General features: G+C 43.2%; 2 protein-coding genes across 3 annotated transcripts in view; both read left to right on the top strand.

The window, feature by feature from the left end:
* fras1 (Fraser extracellular matrix complex subunit 1) overlaps positions 1-7687 on the top strand; it is a 162762-nt gene extending 155075 nt beyond the window's left edge. The window contains exons 59-73 of one of the 2 annotated variants that reach the window (XM_029510392.1): positions 81-237; positions 319-519; positions 619-806; positions 904-1179; positions 1684-1916; positions 2017-2177; positions 2857-3071; positions 3489-3639; positions 3738-3845; positions 3933-4092; positions 4223-4339; positions 4417-4583; positions 4758-4963; positions 5269-5415; positions 5852-7687. In XM_029510392.1, the coding sequence (XP_029366252.1) occupies positions 81-237; positions 319-519; positions 619-806; positions 904-1179; positions 1684-1916; positions 2017-2177; positions 2857-3071; positions 3489-3639; positions 3738-3845; positions 3933-4092; positions 4223-4339; positions 4417-4583; positions 4758-4963; positions 5269-5415; positions 5852-6433 (3069 nt within the window). In that variant the 3' untranslated portion in view covers positions 6434-7687. The remainder of the gene's footprint in view (positions 1-80; positions 238-318; positions 520-618; positions 807-903; positions 1180-1683; positions 1917-2016; positions 2178-2856; positions 3072-3488; positions 3640-3737; positions 3846-3932; positions 4093-4222; positions 4340-4416; positions 4584-4757; positions 4964-5268; positions 5416-5851) is intronic. The other variant, XM_029510393.1, reaches the window with a different exon arrangement.
* Positions 7688-8083: 396 nt separating this feature from the next.
* anxa3a (annexin A3a) lies at positions 8084-14149 on the top strand. Its single transcript, XM_029510333.1, has 14 exons — positions 8084-8116; positions 8692-8726; positions 8805-8852; positions 8950-9037; positions 9283-9377; positions 9751-9864; positions 10167-10257; positions 10358-10437; positions 10940-10996; positions 11077-11170; positions 11261-11356; positions 11603-11661; positions 12305-12427; positions 13424-14149. The coding sequence occupies exons 2-14, from the start codon at positions 8712-8714 to the stop codon at positions 13481-13483; spliced, it is 1020 nt and encodes a 339-aa protein (XP_029366193.1). The 5' UTR covers positions 8084-8116; positions 8692-8711; the 3' UTR covers positions 13484-14149.
* Positions 14150-17658: the final 3509 nt, after the last annotated feature.

Genomic DNA, 17658 nt, shown 5'->3' on the forward strand with positions numbered 1-17658 from the left:
CCCAAAATGTTTGTCGGTTTGTCTGTTTGTGTTTTGAACCTGCTGCACGTCAAAGATCTTTGTTTTTGTTTGTTTCCCAGATGAAGAACTGCACGGTTCACGTCAACGACGACTCTGTATTCGAGCCCGAGGAGGAGTTCCAGGTGCATCTCGGCACACCGCTGGGAGACCACTGGAGCGGCGCCATGGTGGGCACCAATGACATCGTCACCGTCACCATCACCAATGATGAGGATGGTGCGTAGGAGCTCGATTTGCATCACATTTAGCGAGTTAAATCTGTGTGATATCTAAACTCGGCTTCGCTGTCTCCTCCAGCTCCCACCATCGAGTTCGAGCAGGCGTCCTATCAGGTCAGAGAACCGCCGGGGCCGGACGGCGTAGAGGTGCTGAACATCAAGGTGATCCGTCGGGGGGATCTGGACCGGACCTCAAAGATCCGCTGCAGCACCCGGGATGGATCGGCCCAGTCTGGAGTCGACTACAATCCCAATAGCCGTGTCTTGAAATTCACCCCAGGTTGGCGCTGAAAACTGTCACGTGATGAAATCCTGAAAAACATCTTCGGCACGTTGTAGATTCTGGAACAGAACTTGTGGTTCCTTCATGTTCTTTCAGGAATGGACCACATCCTGTTTAAAGTGGAGATTCTGTCCAATGAGGACAGGGAGTGGCACGAGTCTCTGTCATTGGTCCTCGGCCCTGATGATCCTGTGGAGGCGGTGCTTGGGGAGATCACTATGGCAACGGTGACCATCCTGGACCAGGAAGCTGCAGGCAGCCTCATCCTCCCCGCCCCACCTTTTGTAAGAAAACTAACTGATCTGAATAAAAAGATATTAAGAGGTGAATAATTTTACTCCAAAGCACCCTGACATTGACTTTGTCCTCTTTCCCGCTCAGGTTGTCTCGCTAGCCGACTACGATCACATACAGGAAGTGACGAAGGAAGGCAGCAAGAAGACGCCCTCTCCTGGTTACCCCCTGGTCTGCGTCACCCCCTGCGACCCCCACTACCCAAAGTACTCTGTGATGAAGGAGCGCTGCGAGGAGGCGGGAATCAACCAGACCCAAGTTCACTTCTCCTGGGAAGTGGCAGCGCCCACCGACACCAACGGAGCCCGGTCCCCCTTCGAGACCGTCACGGACACCACCCCGTACACCAGCGTCAACCACATGGTGAGCTCGTCGAGAGCCGGGGGGATTCTCGTTAGGTTGTGAAAGGCACAAAACCCGAATAAAGAAATACCTGTTAACGGAAACAGGCGAATTTCAAATAACCCTAAAAACGTTTTGATGCTGTCCTCAGGTGGCGACACATCTGGAGCCCCAAGAGGCCTTTTTTCAATAAAATAAAACAGGTTGCTGCTGAACTCCTCATCTGTATGAGAGCATGTTTTTATTTTTTAAAGGCCTCAGAGTGTCTCTTACTCCCACATGCTGCTGGAAATAGTCTCCCATAAAGAGAACCATTTCCTGCTGGTTTAGTAACGGTGTTGTTTTTTTTGTTTTTTTTTATGAACTCTAAATTTCTGAGCCATTTTTAAACTTATCTTCAGGGGATGGAACCAGAAGTCAGAAAACATCACCCATTTTTCAGTGGATTCATTGACATTAAAGGGAAATTCAGAATAATTCCTTCCTGAGAACGGGCCCACTCTGACTCTCTTCGGTCTCCTTCAGGTCCTGGACAGTATTTACTTCAGCCGCCGCTTCCACGTTCGCTGCGTGGCCCAGGCCAGGGATAAAGCCGGTCACCTCGGAACGCCGCTGAGGAGCAACATCGCCACCATCGGCACTGAGGGCTCCATCTGCCACACGCCTGTTACCACGGGAACCGCCAGGGGCTTCCAAGCTCAGTCCTTCATCGCGACTCTAAAATACCTGGATGTCAAGCACAAGGAGCATCCCAACCGGTGAGTCGAAGGCAGGATGTTCTTTTTGTTTGTTTTTTTAATCACATCAGTCCTGATAGAAACTTAATGTCCTGTTTCTGCTCTGTTTGTCCCTCTGCAGTATCCATATCTCCGTCCAGATCCCCCATCAGGACGGCATGCTCCCTCTGGTGTCCACCATGCCGCTGCACAACCTGCACTTCCTGCTGTCCGAGTCCATCTACAGGCAGCAGCACGTCTGCTCCAACCTGGTCACCCTCAAAGACCTGCAGGGCCTCTCCGGTCAGTCTCAGACACACCGAAGAAGATAAGACACACTTTTACTGGCCAACACTTGCACCATATTGCACAGATGACAAATATGTGTAACAGACGTATTTCCTAAGAGCAAAGGAACCTGAAGGAGGGAGACTAAATATTCATCAGTTAGACTAAATTCTACATTTGCTGTGAACAGGTGGAGTGAATCACGTTTCCTCTCTGGTTACGGTGTTTTCCTGTGATCCTGCAGGGGGCAGACATATTGTTTCCACAGCTGCTTACAGTGGATGAACTTTAGTAGTTTTTTACTGTCTGTATGTCGTGAATATTTTATTGGATGGTCATTTGTCAGTGTAGGACAGAAAAACCGTCTGTTTTCAAAAATTAACCACAAAAGTAAAGGCTGCAGTGCTGGATAATGATATGAGGACAGCCGATTGCCGCTCACGCTTCATCTGCCCCATCTTCTCCTGCAAATCTGGTTTCAAAACATCCATCACAGCGACGGCCAAATGACCAGTCACAAGCTTCAAACTTTATTTAAAACAGTATGAGGCTGAATGTGGAACATCAGAGAGAGTTTTTAAAAAGATTTTCTCCAATAACACAAAGCTGTGAACATGTTCTGCGATGGTGCCAGCGTTTGCTTTAAGATCAGTTTCGTTCAGCTAATAGGAGCTTTTTCGACATTCCACCACAGAATCCGGGTTCCTGGACGACGTCTCCTACGACAGCATCTCGCTGGGGCCTGGCTACGACCGGCCGTACCAGTTCAACCCCAACGTCCGCGAAGCCAGGAGCATCCAGCTCTACAAACACCTCAACCTCAAGAGCTGCATCTGGACCTTCGACGCCTACTACGACATGACCGAGCTCATCGACATCTGCAGCGGCTCCGTCACCGCCGACTTCCAGGTAATTTCCAGTGCTCACCAAATAAAAACAAACATGAAGTGACTCATCCTCTTTAAAACTGAAACACTTCCTGCTGATCTCTGGTCTGAGGTCAAGTTTCAGTCCTGCACGGTGACTCCTACTGGTTCATATAGTGCGTATAAATGTCGTCACAAAAACATGAAGCGCTTTAAAAACTAGTAAAAGAATTTTAAAATGAATACCAGAGGTGACAGACAGCCAACGCAGAGACCTCGGATCGTAGGTTTGATCACAAAGTGAGCCTGTCGTCAGCGTCAGGAGTGATGGATAAACTTTGATGGTCATGTGGTGTGGAGAGGAGGAAGAGGAACGTGAGATCATCTCTGATCTTCTTTAACAGAAGACGTTCAGCGCGGTGCAGATCGGCTGATATGAGACGTGTCTTTGTTCTTGCAGGTTCGGGACTCGGCCCAGTCCTTCCTCACGGTGCAGGTCCCTCTCTATGTGTCCTACATCTACGTGACGGCTCCGAGAGGCTGGGCGTCTCTGGAGCATCACACTGAGATGGAGTTCTCCTTCTTCTACGACACGGTGCTGTGGAGGACAGGTCAGGGCGTTTTCGTTTAAACCCCAGAAATGATTCTAATTATTTTACAAAACAAAATCTGGTAAATGCTGCTTCTTCTTCTGTTCTGACGGCTGCAGGGATCCAGACTGACAGCGTCCTCTCGGCCCGACTGCAGATCATCAGGATCTACATCAGAGAGGACGGACGGCTGGTGATCGAGTTCAAAACCCACGCCAAGTTCAGAGGTCGGTTCACAGCGTCACTGCTGCGGAGTCCAGGACCTGTATTTAGAAACAAAGAACTGATTTGTCGTCCACATATTCTTCCTCCAGGCCAGTTTGTCCTCGATCACCACACGCTGCCGGGACACAAGTCCCGCCTGATGGCACCTGACCACCTGGGGGGCATCGAGTTCGACATGCAGCTGCTGTGGAGCGCTCAGACTTTCGACTCACCGTACCAGCTGTGGAGGGCCACCAGCTCCTACAGCAGGTCAGCACATCCTGCCGGTTTTCAGGGATTCTCACATCTGCGGGAAAAAGAATTACATGTTCATCAGGCTGTTTTGGAGTTTTTAAAGAACTGTAGATGGATTCTTCAGCTTTCTCGTGTCCGTCAACAGGAAGGACTATTCCGGAGAGTACACCGTCTTCCTGATCCCCTGCACCGTCCAGCCCACTCAGCCTTGGATCGACCCCGGAGACAAACCGCTGTCCTGCACAGCTCACGCTCCAGAGAAGTATGTCCCGTCAATCACACCGATGGACGACATCACGAAGGGTTGCCGTTTGAACCAATGTTGTCGCGCCCCTTCAGGTTTCTGGTGCCGATCGCCTTCCAGCAGACCAACCGGCCCGTTCCCGTGGTCTACTCTCTCAACACGGAGTTCCAGCTGTGTAACAACGAGAAGGTGTTCATGATGGACCCGGCCAACACTGACGTCTCCATGGCCGAGATGGACTACAAGGGAGCGTTCTCCATGGGTGCGACAGGAGCAACTAACCTGATTCGAACTTTACGTTCAGCTTCTTCTGTCCTGCTGTTTAACATTTAATCTGTAATAATGGGACACCTGGATATCGTCTTAAACATGAGCTCATTTAATGCATTAACTCAAAATATCTTTATCTTTGTGACCCCTCTGCTGCCCCCTGCAGGTCAGACGCTGTATGGCAGGGTGCTGTGGAACCCCGAGCAGAACCTGAACGCAGCCTACAAGCTGCAGCTGGAGAAGGTCTACCTCTGCACCGGCAGGGACGGATATGTCCCTTTCTTTGACCCCACCGGGACACTGTACAACGAGGGACCGCAGTACGGCTGCATCCAGCCCAACAAGCACCTCAAACATCGCTTCCTGCTTCTGGTACAGACGTTTGTTTGCTCTGCTGGCTCAGTTTGTACAAACTCTATTCAAACTGCACAAAGGAGATCTGTCAGCGGCTTCTGTGATGCTGTTGGTATTACACAGCTCTGATTCCATCAGGGTCCTCTGCGTTTTGTCACGACCTCACACAGGCAGCCCCCACACAACACAACACAACACCTGCTGCACCAGTCAGACCTGTTCTGTGTCTGTGGTTTGCACCTGAACGCCTCACGCCACGACAGCTGAATTTCCCTCTCGTGTCCTCACCCGGATTCTCTCTCTTTGTGTCTCTGGATGTGCAGGATCGCAAACAGCCGGACGTGTGTGACGGCTTTTTCCACGACGTTCCCTTCGAGGCTCACTTCGCCTCAGACATCCCCGAGCTGCAGCCCATGGCGGCCATGCCGGGCGTCGACGGCTTCACCATGAAAGTCGATGCGCTCTACAAGGTGCTTGGAAGTCGTCGGCTCTTTTCAAAGCATGAACTCTGTACATTGTGGAAGCTGAATCAGAGTTTTGTTGTCTGGTAGAGAAAATAGCCAAAAGAAGAACTAGTAATGGAGGTTTTTAAGGGAAAAGGTCAATTTTATTTAATGTGTTGACATAATTGTGATGTTTTAATTTTGTTGAACAGGTCGTTGAACTCTGTAATGGGAGGCCATTAGACAGGATGTGGATTTAATGGGAGGGGGGTGGAGCGGTTGTCTAGTAATAGGTTTGACCCCCAACTCCACCGGAGGGTGAATTGGATTAATGTGCTTCAGATTCATCAATCACTGTGTGTGTCACTTAGTGGACTTTTCGGGATTTATCATTAATCAGAAGCTGAAATAACGAAGCAGGATCTTCTAACAGCTGATGTGCTCATGCTCTGTTGATTGACAGGTGGAGGCGGGGCACCAGTGGTACCTGCAGGTGATCTACGTGATCAGCCCAGAATCCCGGTCCAGCCCCAGGATCCAGCGCTCGCTCACTTATCAGCTGAGCCGGCCAAAACGCGACCTGGTGGACCGCAGCGGGCGGCTGACGCTCGACGAGTCGCTCATCTACGACAACGAGGGCGACCAGGTGAAGAACGGCACCAACATGAAGTCGCTCCGCCTGGAGGCCGGGCCCTCCGCCACCTTCAACGCCCACGTGGGCAGCTCGGTGGGCGGGGGCGTGGCCGCCGTCACCCTGCTCGTCCTGGTCCTGCTGGCCTCCTGCTTCCTCTTCCGCCGCTGCTGCCGCTCGGCCGAGAGGAAGACCAAGAAGCTCCCGAAAGTCCACGAGGAGTATCCGCTCAACACCAAGGTGGAGGTGTGCATGGACAAGTGCGTGGAGAAGAACTTCAGCACCAAACACTGCACAGTGAGGAACGTTAACATCCTGAACCGCAACCAGGGAGCCAACAGCAAGGCCAAGGTCAAAGAGGTCAACCTGGAGGTCAAACTCCACAACAACCTCAACGACGGCACTGAGGTCTGAAAGACCGACCAGGAAGATCACAGGAGGAGGAGGAAGTAAAATATAAAAAAAAGATATTTTCTAAAAGAACGAGATCTTTGTTAATGTATTTTTATACCGCTTTGGGGAAAAAGAAAAAAAGGAAGCAGATGGCAACACGGCGTTTTAAATCATTTCACAACTGGGCTACCTCAGGAATCCACAAACCAGACAGCTGCATGAAACGGCCAAAACATCTCCGTCTGACTGACCCCTTCCCTCCACCGCCACATTTCCGGTAGCTCAGACGCTGGTGACCTGACCTTCTCTGCTGTATTCAGTCACATCACTGTTGTTTTAAAACGTCACTGCTATCGTGAAAGTATTATAATGGATGAGTGCAGAGTGTAAATAATAACAAAAACGAATGATACTTTTTTAAGTGCAATTACGACATAGCTTTTGTTAATCCTCCCTCGATCATGAGCAGGACTTTTCTTTGCATTTGAACGAAAAGTAAAAACCGTATTTCACGCCTTACTTAGAGACATTTGTACTGTCACACAAAAATTCTTTACTCTGACAGCTGCCAATATTAAGTGCCATGCAGTATTTTTTTATCCATGAATTTCAAAAAACAAATCATACAAAGTCTGTTTGTGTGTGTTGTTGTTTGTTTTGTCTTTTATTTTTCCTTCCGAGAGAAAGGAAATGGAGATTTCCATGTGATTGTAACAAATCGGACGCAGAAATGTTTTGATCCCGTCCACACGACTGAGTACGTTTTGCCTTACTCCTGATGAAAAGAATCACTTTATAGATGATGTATTTTGTAAGAAATGTGCGTCTGCCTGCCTTCGTTCTGCCCAAAGACACAAAATCAGTCACTTCTTCTTTTTTTTGAATTTATTTACACCCGCTCAAATTTCACTCTTTCTTCCTTTATGTATTGTTATCTTATGATGTATTACGTTACACTCAGCTACTGATATACCCACGATGTTAAAGTTACTGTACTGTCATTTAATTTTTTTTTTTTTTTAAGTGTATGACACTGGTTGGAGACCGCTGCAAAAGAAAAAGAGAAAGATTTTTCTCTCCGTTCGTCTCTTTTAATCCGCCTCCTCTCTTTTTCTCAACTGTGCCTACCGAACAGCACTGGAAAAGGGGGAATTCTGGGAAATAACATTATATTTTTTGGTGCTATCATTTTGTGGAAAACAGCTATGATGCTATCAACATGATGCCTGTATTTGGTGCCTTTTTAGTAAATAAAAAAAACATTCTGAAAACTGCTACTATGCTGTTTTTAAAGTTTTTCCTCTTTTTCTTTTAATTTTAAATTCAAATGATTCAGTTACTTCCTTTAAGTCTATAAAATACTGAAGAAAGGTCTTTCATAACTGCGGGGACCAAAAGGGGTCTTAAATTCTCCTGTAAAAGGTCTCAACGTTGTTCTTTTATTTATAATTCTAAAATCTCAAATACAAATTTTATAGAACAGAAATGTTAAAATAGAAAAATGCTAAACTTTAAAGTCAGCAAAAATTAAAACGCATTAGCGGAGTTGACATTTTTTTATTTCCCTTAATCTCTTAAACACTTTAGAGGTGATAGCTGAAATTTATGAGCCGGCCCTGAAGGCAGCACCTGCCTCCACGGAGTGGGCGGGGCTTGTCGACACAGGTGTGTTTCCGGCTTCCACAGAGCTGAGACGAGCTCCAGGTGAGACCTTCTGCACTTTTTCCTGAATTTAACTTTCAAACGCCCTTTTATTCTTTGTTTTTGTGTTTGTTTTACATTTTCAGGATCTTTTCAGTTTGAATTTAGTTTTAGAAGTTTTATTTTTTCTGAGAATTCATTTTTCAGTTTATCTGTTCTGATGAGTGCTACTTCCTGTCCACTTTTTGCAAATTGATGAGAATGTAAATGTGTGTTTCTTTTCCTTCTGTTGTGTGTCTGCTTTCTGATTGTGTGCGTGTTACACAGTGATGTCACTGCAGCTGACTGAAGTTTATTTACTTTATTCAGCAAACAGCTTTTCAGTCAGGATGTTAAATCCTGGGCCATTTCATTTCAGCTCGGGGTCATTTGTCGAACATTTATTTCAGAAACTTGTCTTCAACATTCTTATTATTGTGAAAGAAAAAAGGAGTTTTGAGCTGCGTTTAAGTGAAAAGGTGAAATCTGAAAACAGCCACATACAAATTTTAGTGGTTTGTGTTGAAAATGTGCTTTTGTGAGAACTAAGAATCCCAAATGAACAGAGTTTTTAGCTCATTGTATTTAATATTTTACAGAGAAACTTTCTGTGGACATCATGGCCTCTTTATGGGTGAGATAACTTCTAATTTGTGTTGATTCGCTGTTGGCTGCCTGTCCGTTTTAAAATAAACTCAAAAACACTTTGCAGGACGACTTGGAGAATCTTGCGGACTCTCCTTCGTCCTTCACAGCAAAAGTAGGTCTGACGGGAGTTTCAGGCCTCACTGTGGCATTTTTAATTCTGAGAGGGAAGGAAATGCAAACTGATGGATGAATGTTGCTGCTCTCCTCAGCCTGGAGAGAGGGGAACCATCAGACCTAAAGCCGGCTTTGACGCAGCAGAAGATGTCGACGCTCTGAAGGACGCCATCGAAGGACTCGGTGCGTTTTATTAAAATGAACATCATTTAAAAAAAACTCATCAGGAAAATGTTTACTGAGCTGATAGATCACAGGCTGGTGGTTCATTCTCTTCATCACCGGCTTCACATTTCAGTTTGTGGATTAAACAGATTTATGTGACGCTGCTTTGAAACTTTATTTCTGTCTGTGTGTTTTTGGTTGTCTCCCTTTCTTCGCCTTTATTAATGCACCTCGCGCCGGCTCTGTTAAAAATCTCGCTCCAGGCACCAAAGAGAACATCCTGATTGACGTCCTCACACAGAGGAGCAACGCCCAGAGGCAGCTGATCTGCGAGGCCTATCAGGAAGCCACGGGCAGGGTGAGACTTCCAAACTGTCCACTCTTATTGGCACAGCGTGAACGCCCTAAATGAGGGTTTTCAAAACAGTTTGAAGAGAGTGAGTCACGGCTAAACCCGACTAAACCCCGAGCTCAGAACTGGTTCTCTCAAACCTTTAAACCCCGCCAGCTGGTCCTTCCTGGTTTTCAGGAGAGCAGGTGTGACAGTTCAGGCCTGCTGCTTAAGGTGCAGTTCCTTTAAACTGAGCAGTTTTAAGATTTGTGCAGCTTTAAAAGGACAGTCTGTGTTGTGTTGTGTTGTGGGTGTGGACCACGGAGGGCTGTGTGTATTTGCATGGGCGCGGCTGTGTGTCAGTCTCTTTGAAAACTGATGAGTCCTGTTTGCATTGCAGACTTTACTGGAGGACCTGAAAGGCGACACCGACGGCAACCTGCAGGACCTGCTGGTGGCGCTCATCACCCCTCCGGCGGCGTACGACTGCCATGAAGTGATGAAGGCCATGGACGTCAGTTTTTCCTCCCTTTGACTGCAGAAGGCATTTTATTGTTTTTTTTTTTTTTTTTTTTTTTAATAGCTTTCTGGTTTTAAGTTCAAACCATAACAATACAAGAGTCATTTGATAAATCAACGTAATATAACACGTGACACCAACAGTAATAACCATAAAATATTTCATTTCATTTTCATAATTTATGACTTGGGCTGATATTTGAGCATCTTGAATACTGTGGAAAAATACATTCACTCTGTGTTTGATATATAAAAAAAGATATATATATATTTATTTATTTATTTATTTATTTTTAGGGAATTGGAACTGACAACAGCGCCTTGATTGAAATCTTTGCATCCAGATCCACCCAACAAATCCAAGCTCTCCGTGAGGTCTATCTGAAAGGTGAACCATCCTTCAGTGGGGTTTCTGCACCAGATTTCAGAGTTCATGTTATTTCTGTGACAACAATCCTCCCCGCTGTGTTTCGGATGTGATCCTCTAGAAACGGAGACGCAGGTGACGCTTCGGATGAGGGAGGAACTTTCTGGACAGTTATCGGAGGCACTGCTCCTCCTGGCTGAGGTCTGTGAGCACCGACCAGCAGACCAACTATTCCTTTTTTATATAATGAAAGAGAGCAGATGGATATAATAATGAGAGCAAACAGTGATCACAGTTCATGAACACTATGTGGGGATCGAACAGGCTCTGCCCGTTTGCTTTGTAACTGTGGAGCCACCAGCAGCTGCTGCAGAGCTTCAATGTTGAGCTTACGTTGAGTTCACGTCCAGTCAGTTTTGATTTAGTGTAACTGTGCAACATGAACTTTACTGATGTCTGTCAGCGTAAGTCACTGAAGTTATGAGTAAATGTAAATAGTACTAGTAACAGTTTTATTATTATTATTATTATTATTATTATTATTATTATTATTATTATTATTATTATTATTAATTATAATAAATAAATATAGCAGGATTTCTGTGATCGTTTTTTTTTTTTAGGTTTTTGAGAGAATATGACTTTAAGGCATAAAAATGTGTTGCTGTTAAAATCCCAGTTGACGTTGTGTTTCCGTTTTCAGGGTCAGAGGGACGAAAGCACTACCGTGGACACAGAGAAGGCAAAAGAAGATGCCATGGTGCAGCATCATAGTTAAAGTCCTCACACACGTCTCTTTTCAGGTTAAATAAGTCACTTTATTTCTTTTTTTCAACATAGGCTCTCTATGAAGCCGGGGAGAACAAGTGGGGCACCGACGAATCTAAATTTATCCAAATCCTCTGCCAAAGAAGCATCCCGCAACTCAGACAAAGTAAAGGAGTCGTATTGAGTTTGTTATGGAACAGCAGAAAAAAAAAGGCATTCTGTAAACCGGGACGTTTTCTCTTCCGTTTGTGTCCAGCTTTCGTTGAATATAAGAACATCAGCGGAAAAACTCTGCAGCAGAGCATCGAAGGAGAGATGTCCGGAGATCTGGAGGAGCTGCTGGTGGCCATAGGTGAAGGACTGATAACATTTTGATTTTACACCGGCCAAATGTTTGTGGACGCCTTCACAGAGCAGGTTCATCCATCTGACCATTGGTTGTCCACATACTTTGGGTCATTTGTTAGAAACCTCCATGTCAAGAGAGAGTCTTAGACGTTTAAAAAACAAAAAACAGATATTGGCTCATTGATTAATATCTTAGTGGTATTTAGGCCCAGAACTAACTTCTTTCTTCTAACTTCTTTGACTTCTGCAGTGAAATGTGTGAAGAACGTCCCGGCCTACTTAGCAGAACGTCTCTATCACAGCATGAAGGTGAGTATAACAGTTTAGTCACACATTTCATCCATTCATGGCATCAAATGAACGCAGAGAAAGGACACAATAAAACTGTGCACCAGTAAAATTACTGCATTTGTAATATTTCCAACCAAAGCAATATTTTTTTATAACATCAGTTTGGTCCAGTCTCATCTCGCTCTCTTCACTGTGCTTTGGAAAATAAAAAGTAAGTCTGAAACAGCTGTTGAGCATCACATAGAACTGTAACATAAAAGGCAATATCATACAGTCTAAAAACTATTCCTTTATTATAAAAGAAATTAAAACTTATAACTGATATAATTATGTATCATTCAAAGCAACACCTGAAATTTAATAAAATGTTGTAGATGTTTATTACAAAAAAGGGCCATAAATATGTGTATTATTTGTCAGTATGAATTAAAAACCCAGAATTATGTCTCGTTGCAAAAATCTGAAGAGTGAAATTCTAGAAGAATTGGTATATACTCTTTTCAAAGTAAAGGTGATTGAAATTAAGATAATATCCAAAAGTATATTGTAATATTTGTGCTGAACAAACTTATTTCTAAGTTTAATAATAATACCCATTCATGATGACGGTTGTTATAACACTGAGGTCGTGAATCTAAAAGCAAAGCTGGTCCATCTTCAGGGTGGCGGAACCGACGAGGCCACTCTGAACCGGATCATGGTCAGTCGGTCTGAGATCGATCTGCTGGACATCCGAGCCGAGTTCAAGAAACTCTACGAATACTCGCTGCTCTCAGCCATCGAGGTGAGTTTTTAGTTTTTGAGTTTCTTCCCTTTCATTTGTCAAAGCCAGGATCCTTCTTTAAATTTAGTCTGCATAAATTCTGCTGCAGAGGAATCCAGCCTGATCAGAGGATTTCATGGACTCTGATGTTCAAATTTGATCTTTCTCCTCTGAGGATCGACCCGTCGTCACAGTTTGAAGGCTGCTCTCTGAACCCACCTAAATTAAGTTTGCTTTGAGCCGCTCTGACGCCTGTGAAGCCAAAATTTCTGAATAATTTAGGAGGCTGCCGGTCCTTTGAGATGCACAACGACCGCACTGAGACAAAGTGACTAATCTGCCGGATGACGGAAGCTGTCTGGATCCGAGAGGCGCTGACATTTCACATAACATTTTATTGACTTTCATTAACTCTGAAAACAATTTACTGGCAAAAGATGAAAACATATTCCTCTGATGAGGTTTTCTGTGAAGTCTAATCCTTTATTTTGCATCTTCTGGCTGCCCAGGTTGGGTCTCCAGGTTGGATCATATTTATTCAAAGATTTTCCGAAGTCACCACCTGTTGTGGACCTAAAAGTCAAATTAAAAGGCATTAAATGTGTCCGGGCCTGTAAACCCCCCACCTGTCGTTTGAGCTGCTCAGTTTGATCTTTACTAAGTATCTGCACATCATTTGGAGACATTTCTCAGATGTGGAGCAGTTAAGGTGTCCGAGCGTAGAGAAGAATATCAGGTTTTTCAGTTAACCTTCAGTCCTGGATAGTAAAATATAGGAATCTTGTCATTCTAATAGACCTTAAATGATTTGTTATTAAACTACAGCTCAGTCCGTGGATACATTTTGGGAACTGGCTCGGACTCCCCTGTGAGACTTGACCTTTCAGCATCAAGCTCCTGGTCCTGCTCCTCGACTTGTTCTCCATCTGTATATGTTTATTTGTCCTAAGTATCCTAAATAAACAGACAGGGGAGATGGTCTGAAGCTGGTTAAACTTGTCTCGTTGTGTCCTCCAGTCCGACCTGTCCGGAGACCACGGGGACTGTGTGAAGGCCATCTGTGGAGGAGACGACTAACCTTCTAACTCGACTCCATCTGCTGCGCTTCAAACTGCCGACAACTGAATTTATGATTTTAGACTCTTGTAGAATTTTAAACTGCTTCTTCTGGAGGGTAAAATCTTGCTTTATGTGTCAGGAAGGGAATGCAAACTAAAACGGGGTTTTTCATATTTTATGAAACAGTTTTAGATTAGAAGTCGTTTAAATTTATAATTCAACATATTCAAATTGAAACAAGTTCTAATTATCCAATCTACATTTTTTACAAGTCACAGTAATTTGAATTATAACTCCATTAACAAACTTTTAAGTACACAAAAACATACAGTCCCACAATAAAGATTTGACTACTGAACAAATAACTGTTTAATACTTAGTTGCGTTTAAAAAGAGCTTTCAAAGAAATTAATGAATGTCAGTTTGTACTGTTATTAAATGTTAATAAAACTAGAAAAATATACAAAAATTACTGATCCACAAATCCAAAGTAATAAAGAACTAATTAAAGAAGATTTTAATTTCCAACTCATGATATAAACCGAAGTAACTAATTGCACCTTGTTCTGTCAGTAATGTGATAAATTATGATTTTTGATCCTGGTTTGTTCTTTTCTTTACTGTTTTTCTCGCTCTGGTTGGCACTCTAATAATAATAATAATAATAAATGATGCAGAATTTGGCTCTGCTGCTGTTCATGTCCTTTTCATGTTACAGAAACATGCTGACACACTTACATTCCTGTAGTTCATCCAAATTACCAGCAGGAGGCACCGCAGGCCTGGCGGCAGGTTTTATTGGGGTCTTGAAGTTTTTGGAGGTCAGAGGTCAATATTTACCCCGCTGGATCATTTAGGAAGGAACACAAACAATTAGAGCTCAAATTGACTAAAAAAAAGAAAAAAAATCACAGCTACTTTTGTATTCTGTAATTTAGACATTTTCAGGCAAAAATTATGAATGAAAATTTGAATATTTAAACTTTTTTCTGTTTATACAGTTAATAAAAAACTATTCCATTGAGAGAATTATTGTATTTAAAAAACTAAATTAGTCTTTTTTTTTTTTTTTATGAATTAATTACAAAGTGACACAAAGCGGTGTCAATGTTAGGAGTGTTTAAATCGTTCATGACCATTTATATGGTGCTGTTAATGACACTTTATCTCATTTATAACCATCTTATTGTGTCTACTTCTTCATATGTCATGAATTTCACTGCTGAATTTCTGTTGCATTAACATCTCTAAATCTAAAATATCATTTCAAATGAGCCAAACTGGTCAGTAATACAGCATCAATAGTCCAGAGAGGATTTTGATTAATTGATTGTATGTCATGTATTGACTATAGTGTATTTATATAAACTGCCTCAAGCGCATCACCTCAGGTCAAAGGTCAGAACCAAATGCGACCAAAACAATAAGAATGAAATATTGACTGCTCACAGCCTCTGTGTTGTTTTGATTCCTTTAATCAGCTCATCGAAAACAGCTGAGGAAAATCAGTGCATCTCATTTACAGCAGCCTCAGCGTTTAACGACGCAGGGCGGCCTTGTGGAGAGAACTGTGGCTTTACTGTGGGATCAAAACAGCTCGCACGTAGATTTGATTTCAGCTTAATTCCAATAAAGTTTTATTTAACACTTAAGTTTTAAGTGTTTCCTGTTTTTAGAATCTGCGGTTAAAATCCACCAATGACAGTTTAATTCTCTCAGGAAAGTGCCCACTGGAGAACCACACAGCTTGTTTTTGTAAAAATTAGGTCTTTATCTGCCGAGGACGGTGAAACAAACCGTAATCTGGCTCCTCTTAGAGCAGAGAATTTGGTTCTCATTGGAAGAAACGGGGAAACCTTTTGAGAGCAAATTCCTAAAAGTGATGAAGTTCAGATGACGAACTTTTTCTCTGAGTGATTGAACTCAGATGATCCCACCCCCCAAGTTTTTTTTTTTTTTTTTTTCAAATGCTGCCAGAAAACATGTGCAAGTCGATTTGCATCAAAACGGACATTTGTCTGAACTTTCAGTAAACTACAAAAACCTTGTCAAGGCCGCTTTTGAGCATTAATTCCTGACAGATGAAGACAACTTCTTGATTTCATACATTTCCTGGAAACTTTGATGAAGCCAAACTAAGCTAAAAGTAATATTTACTGCAAATATTAGAATATATCTCTTTCTGAACAGGGTTTGTTCTAGCCTGACTGCTTTTTTTAATCACTGTATGAGGTGTAACTGAGGAAAAACATTGTTTCATTTTGCGACTTCATTTTTAAATTATAAAATATTGAGTGAAATTGTTTTGTCAGCTGCAGTTTGCAAATTTGAAACTTTACATCAATTCAAAAAGGACTTGGAGGAGATCGTCCTTTCAGTCGTCCTCGAGTTATATCGAAGAGGTGCAGATCTTCCAGAGCGGTTGTGTTCACTCTGTATCAACATCACAAGGACCCAGAGTGAAGATGTCAGATTGTATTGAAGTCTATGGGAAAATGGCCCTAATCTCACTTAATTTAAACGCCAAGTAAAGTGTTTTCCCAATTTGTTTTTGGCTCTGGTCTCTAGTTTCAAGACTTCTTTAATAGAACGCCTTAGCTCCACTTCGCAGCTCTTGATAACTGACACACTGCTGAATGACCGTGTAGTCCAGATGAAAGCTCTGGCCAGTGAGTGTTCAGTGAAGTCAGTCCAAATTCACAAAAACAATCACATCGTTACGCCAATGTCAATAGAACAGCTCTAAGTCACAGCACGTCTTTCTGCTCTGAATCTCCCACATTCAGCTCATCTCCTGTCAGTGTCCGCGAACCCAAACCAGGGCAGCTGCTCACGTCTAGAAAAGTGAATTCAGTGTCTCATGAACTCCTGGATATTTTATTTATCCCATTAAACACACGAGCTGCTGTCTCTGGTGGCGTCCAAATGAAATCTGCAGCCTTATTTGCCGTCCCTCTGCAGGACCTTGTTCCTTTATGTGCTTTGGCTCTGCAGGAAGCTGACAGTAAAACTCAGGCCAGACACGTTCGCAGACTGATGATGTGGATGACGGCCTGAAGGCAAAGACGTTTTCCTCATTAAAGGCACAGCAATCGCCCAGAGTCCTTCACCTCCCGAATCCGCACACACCCCTCTCATCTTTATCTCCACTGAAGGAAAAACAGGAAGCGTGGCTACATGTCCTCGTCCTCGTCATGCACATCCCTGACTGGAGTGTGTGTTTGGTATAGATAGTGAAACCGGGGTTGGAGGGATTATCAGCACCCAAAATTATTTTTGTTAGGCACCATCTTCGTGACCTACTTTATCGCAGACTGTTATTTGACCCAGTATTCTCTCAGTATCCTTGGGAGAGTTTAAAGGCTTTGTTACAAAGAGGTTAACTTGTAAAACTAAAATAAGCTGTGTATTAAAACTTTGTGGTGTAGTGACGTTACAGACAGCGACCGCATAAATAAATGTTTCATTTTCCAGAAATCCAGAATTCTTCTTCCACATCAGTGGTGGAATAAAAGCATGTGTAATCTTTCCTGTACTGTTAGTTTATGCTTCTATTCCTCTATTATTCAATTGATGGTTTCAGTTATTAATTACTTTGAAGATTCAGGCTATTTATGCAAAATATAATCTATTATTAAATATTATAGGTTTCTGTGAGCAGTTAGTCATTCCTGCTTTTACCAACCGCAGCATTAAAGTGAGGCTCACACATAACGCCCCATAATTCAGGTGCATTCGATATATTTTAACAGAAATGGGCCTTTCTGCATCATGAATACTTTTGATGCGAAAAGAAGATTTTGAGGTTTTTAGTTTTCTACTTCAGCTCGCGTAGGATTTTGAATGTAAGACAAATAAACATTGTGTGTCTCCCACCACTCATAATAGTATCAAGTGTCAAGCCACCATTATGTCCCAGTTGGTTTGTGAATTGCTGCCATTATTTCGGATGTTTCCATCTTGTGTTTGTTTTATTGTGTGACTGTAATTTTTTCAAAAGTTAAAATAATCGTCTTCAGTGGGACAGTGAACGTCCTCTGTCTGCAAGTCTTAAAAGGATTTAGGACTGCAATTCAATTACAATGGGGCACTTGCAAAAAGCAGATGGTGCAAAGGCCGAGGGACAGATTCTCTGAGAGTCATGACAGCTCCCGATTTCCTCGTTATGAGTCAGTGCAAGATATTCTCACTCA

Source organism: Echeneis naucrates, chromosome 9 (assembly GCF_900963305.1).
Source record: "Echeneis naucrates chromosome 9, fEcheNa1.1, whole genome shotgun sequence".
Taxonomy (NCBI): domain Eukaryota; kingdom Metazoa; phylum Chordata; class Actinopteri; order Carangiformes; family Echeneidae; genus Echeneis; species Echeneis naucrates.

What these genes read in the sequence shown, in the direction of transcription:
- anxa3a (XM_029510333.1), top strand. An exon ending in CCGTGAGGTCTATCTGAAAG is followed by an intron (nt 10,258 to 10,357) that starts GTGAACCATCCT and finishes GTGATCCTCTAG; the next exon opens with AAACGGAGACGCAGGTGACG. An exon ending in AGGCAAAAGAAGATGCCATG is followed by an intron (nt 10,997 to 11,076) that starts GTGCAGCATCAT and finishes TTTTCAACATAG; the next exon opens with GCTCTCTATGAAGCCGGGGA.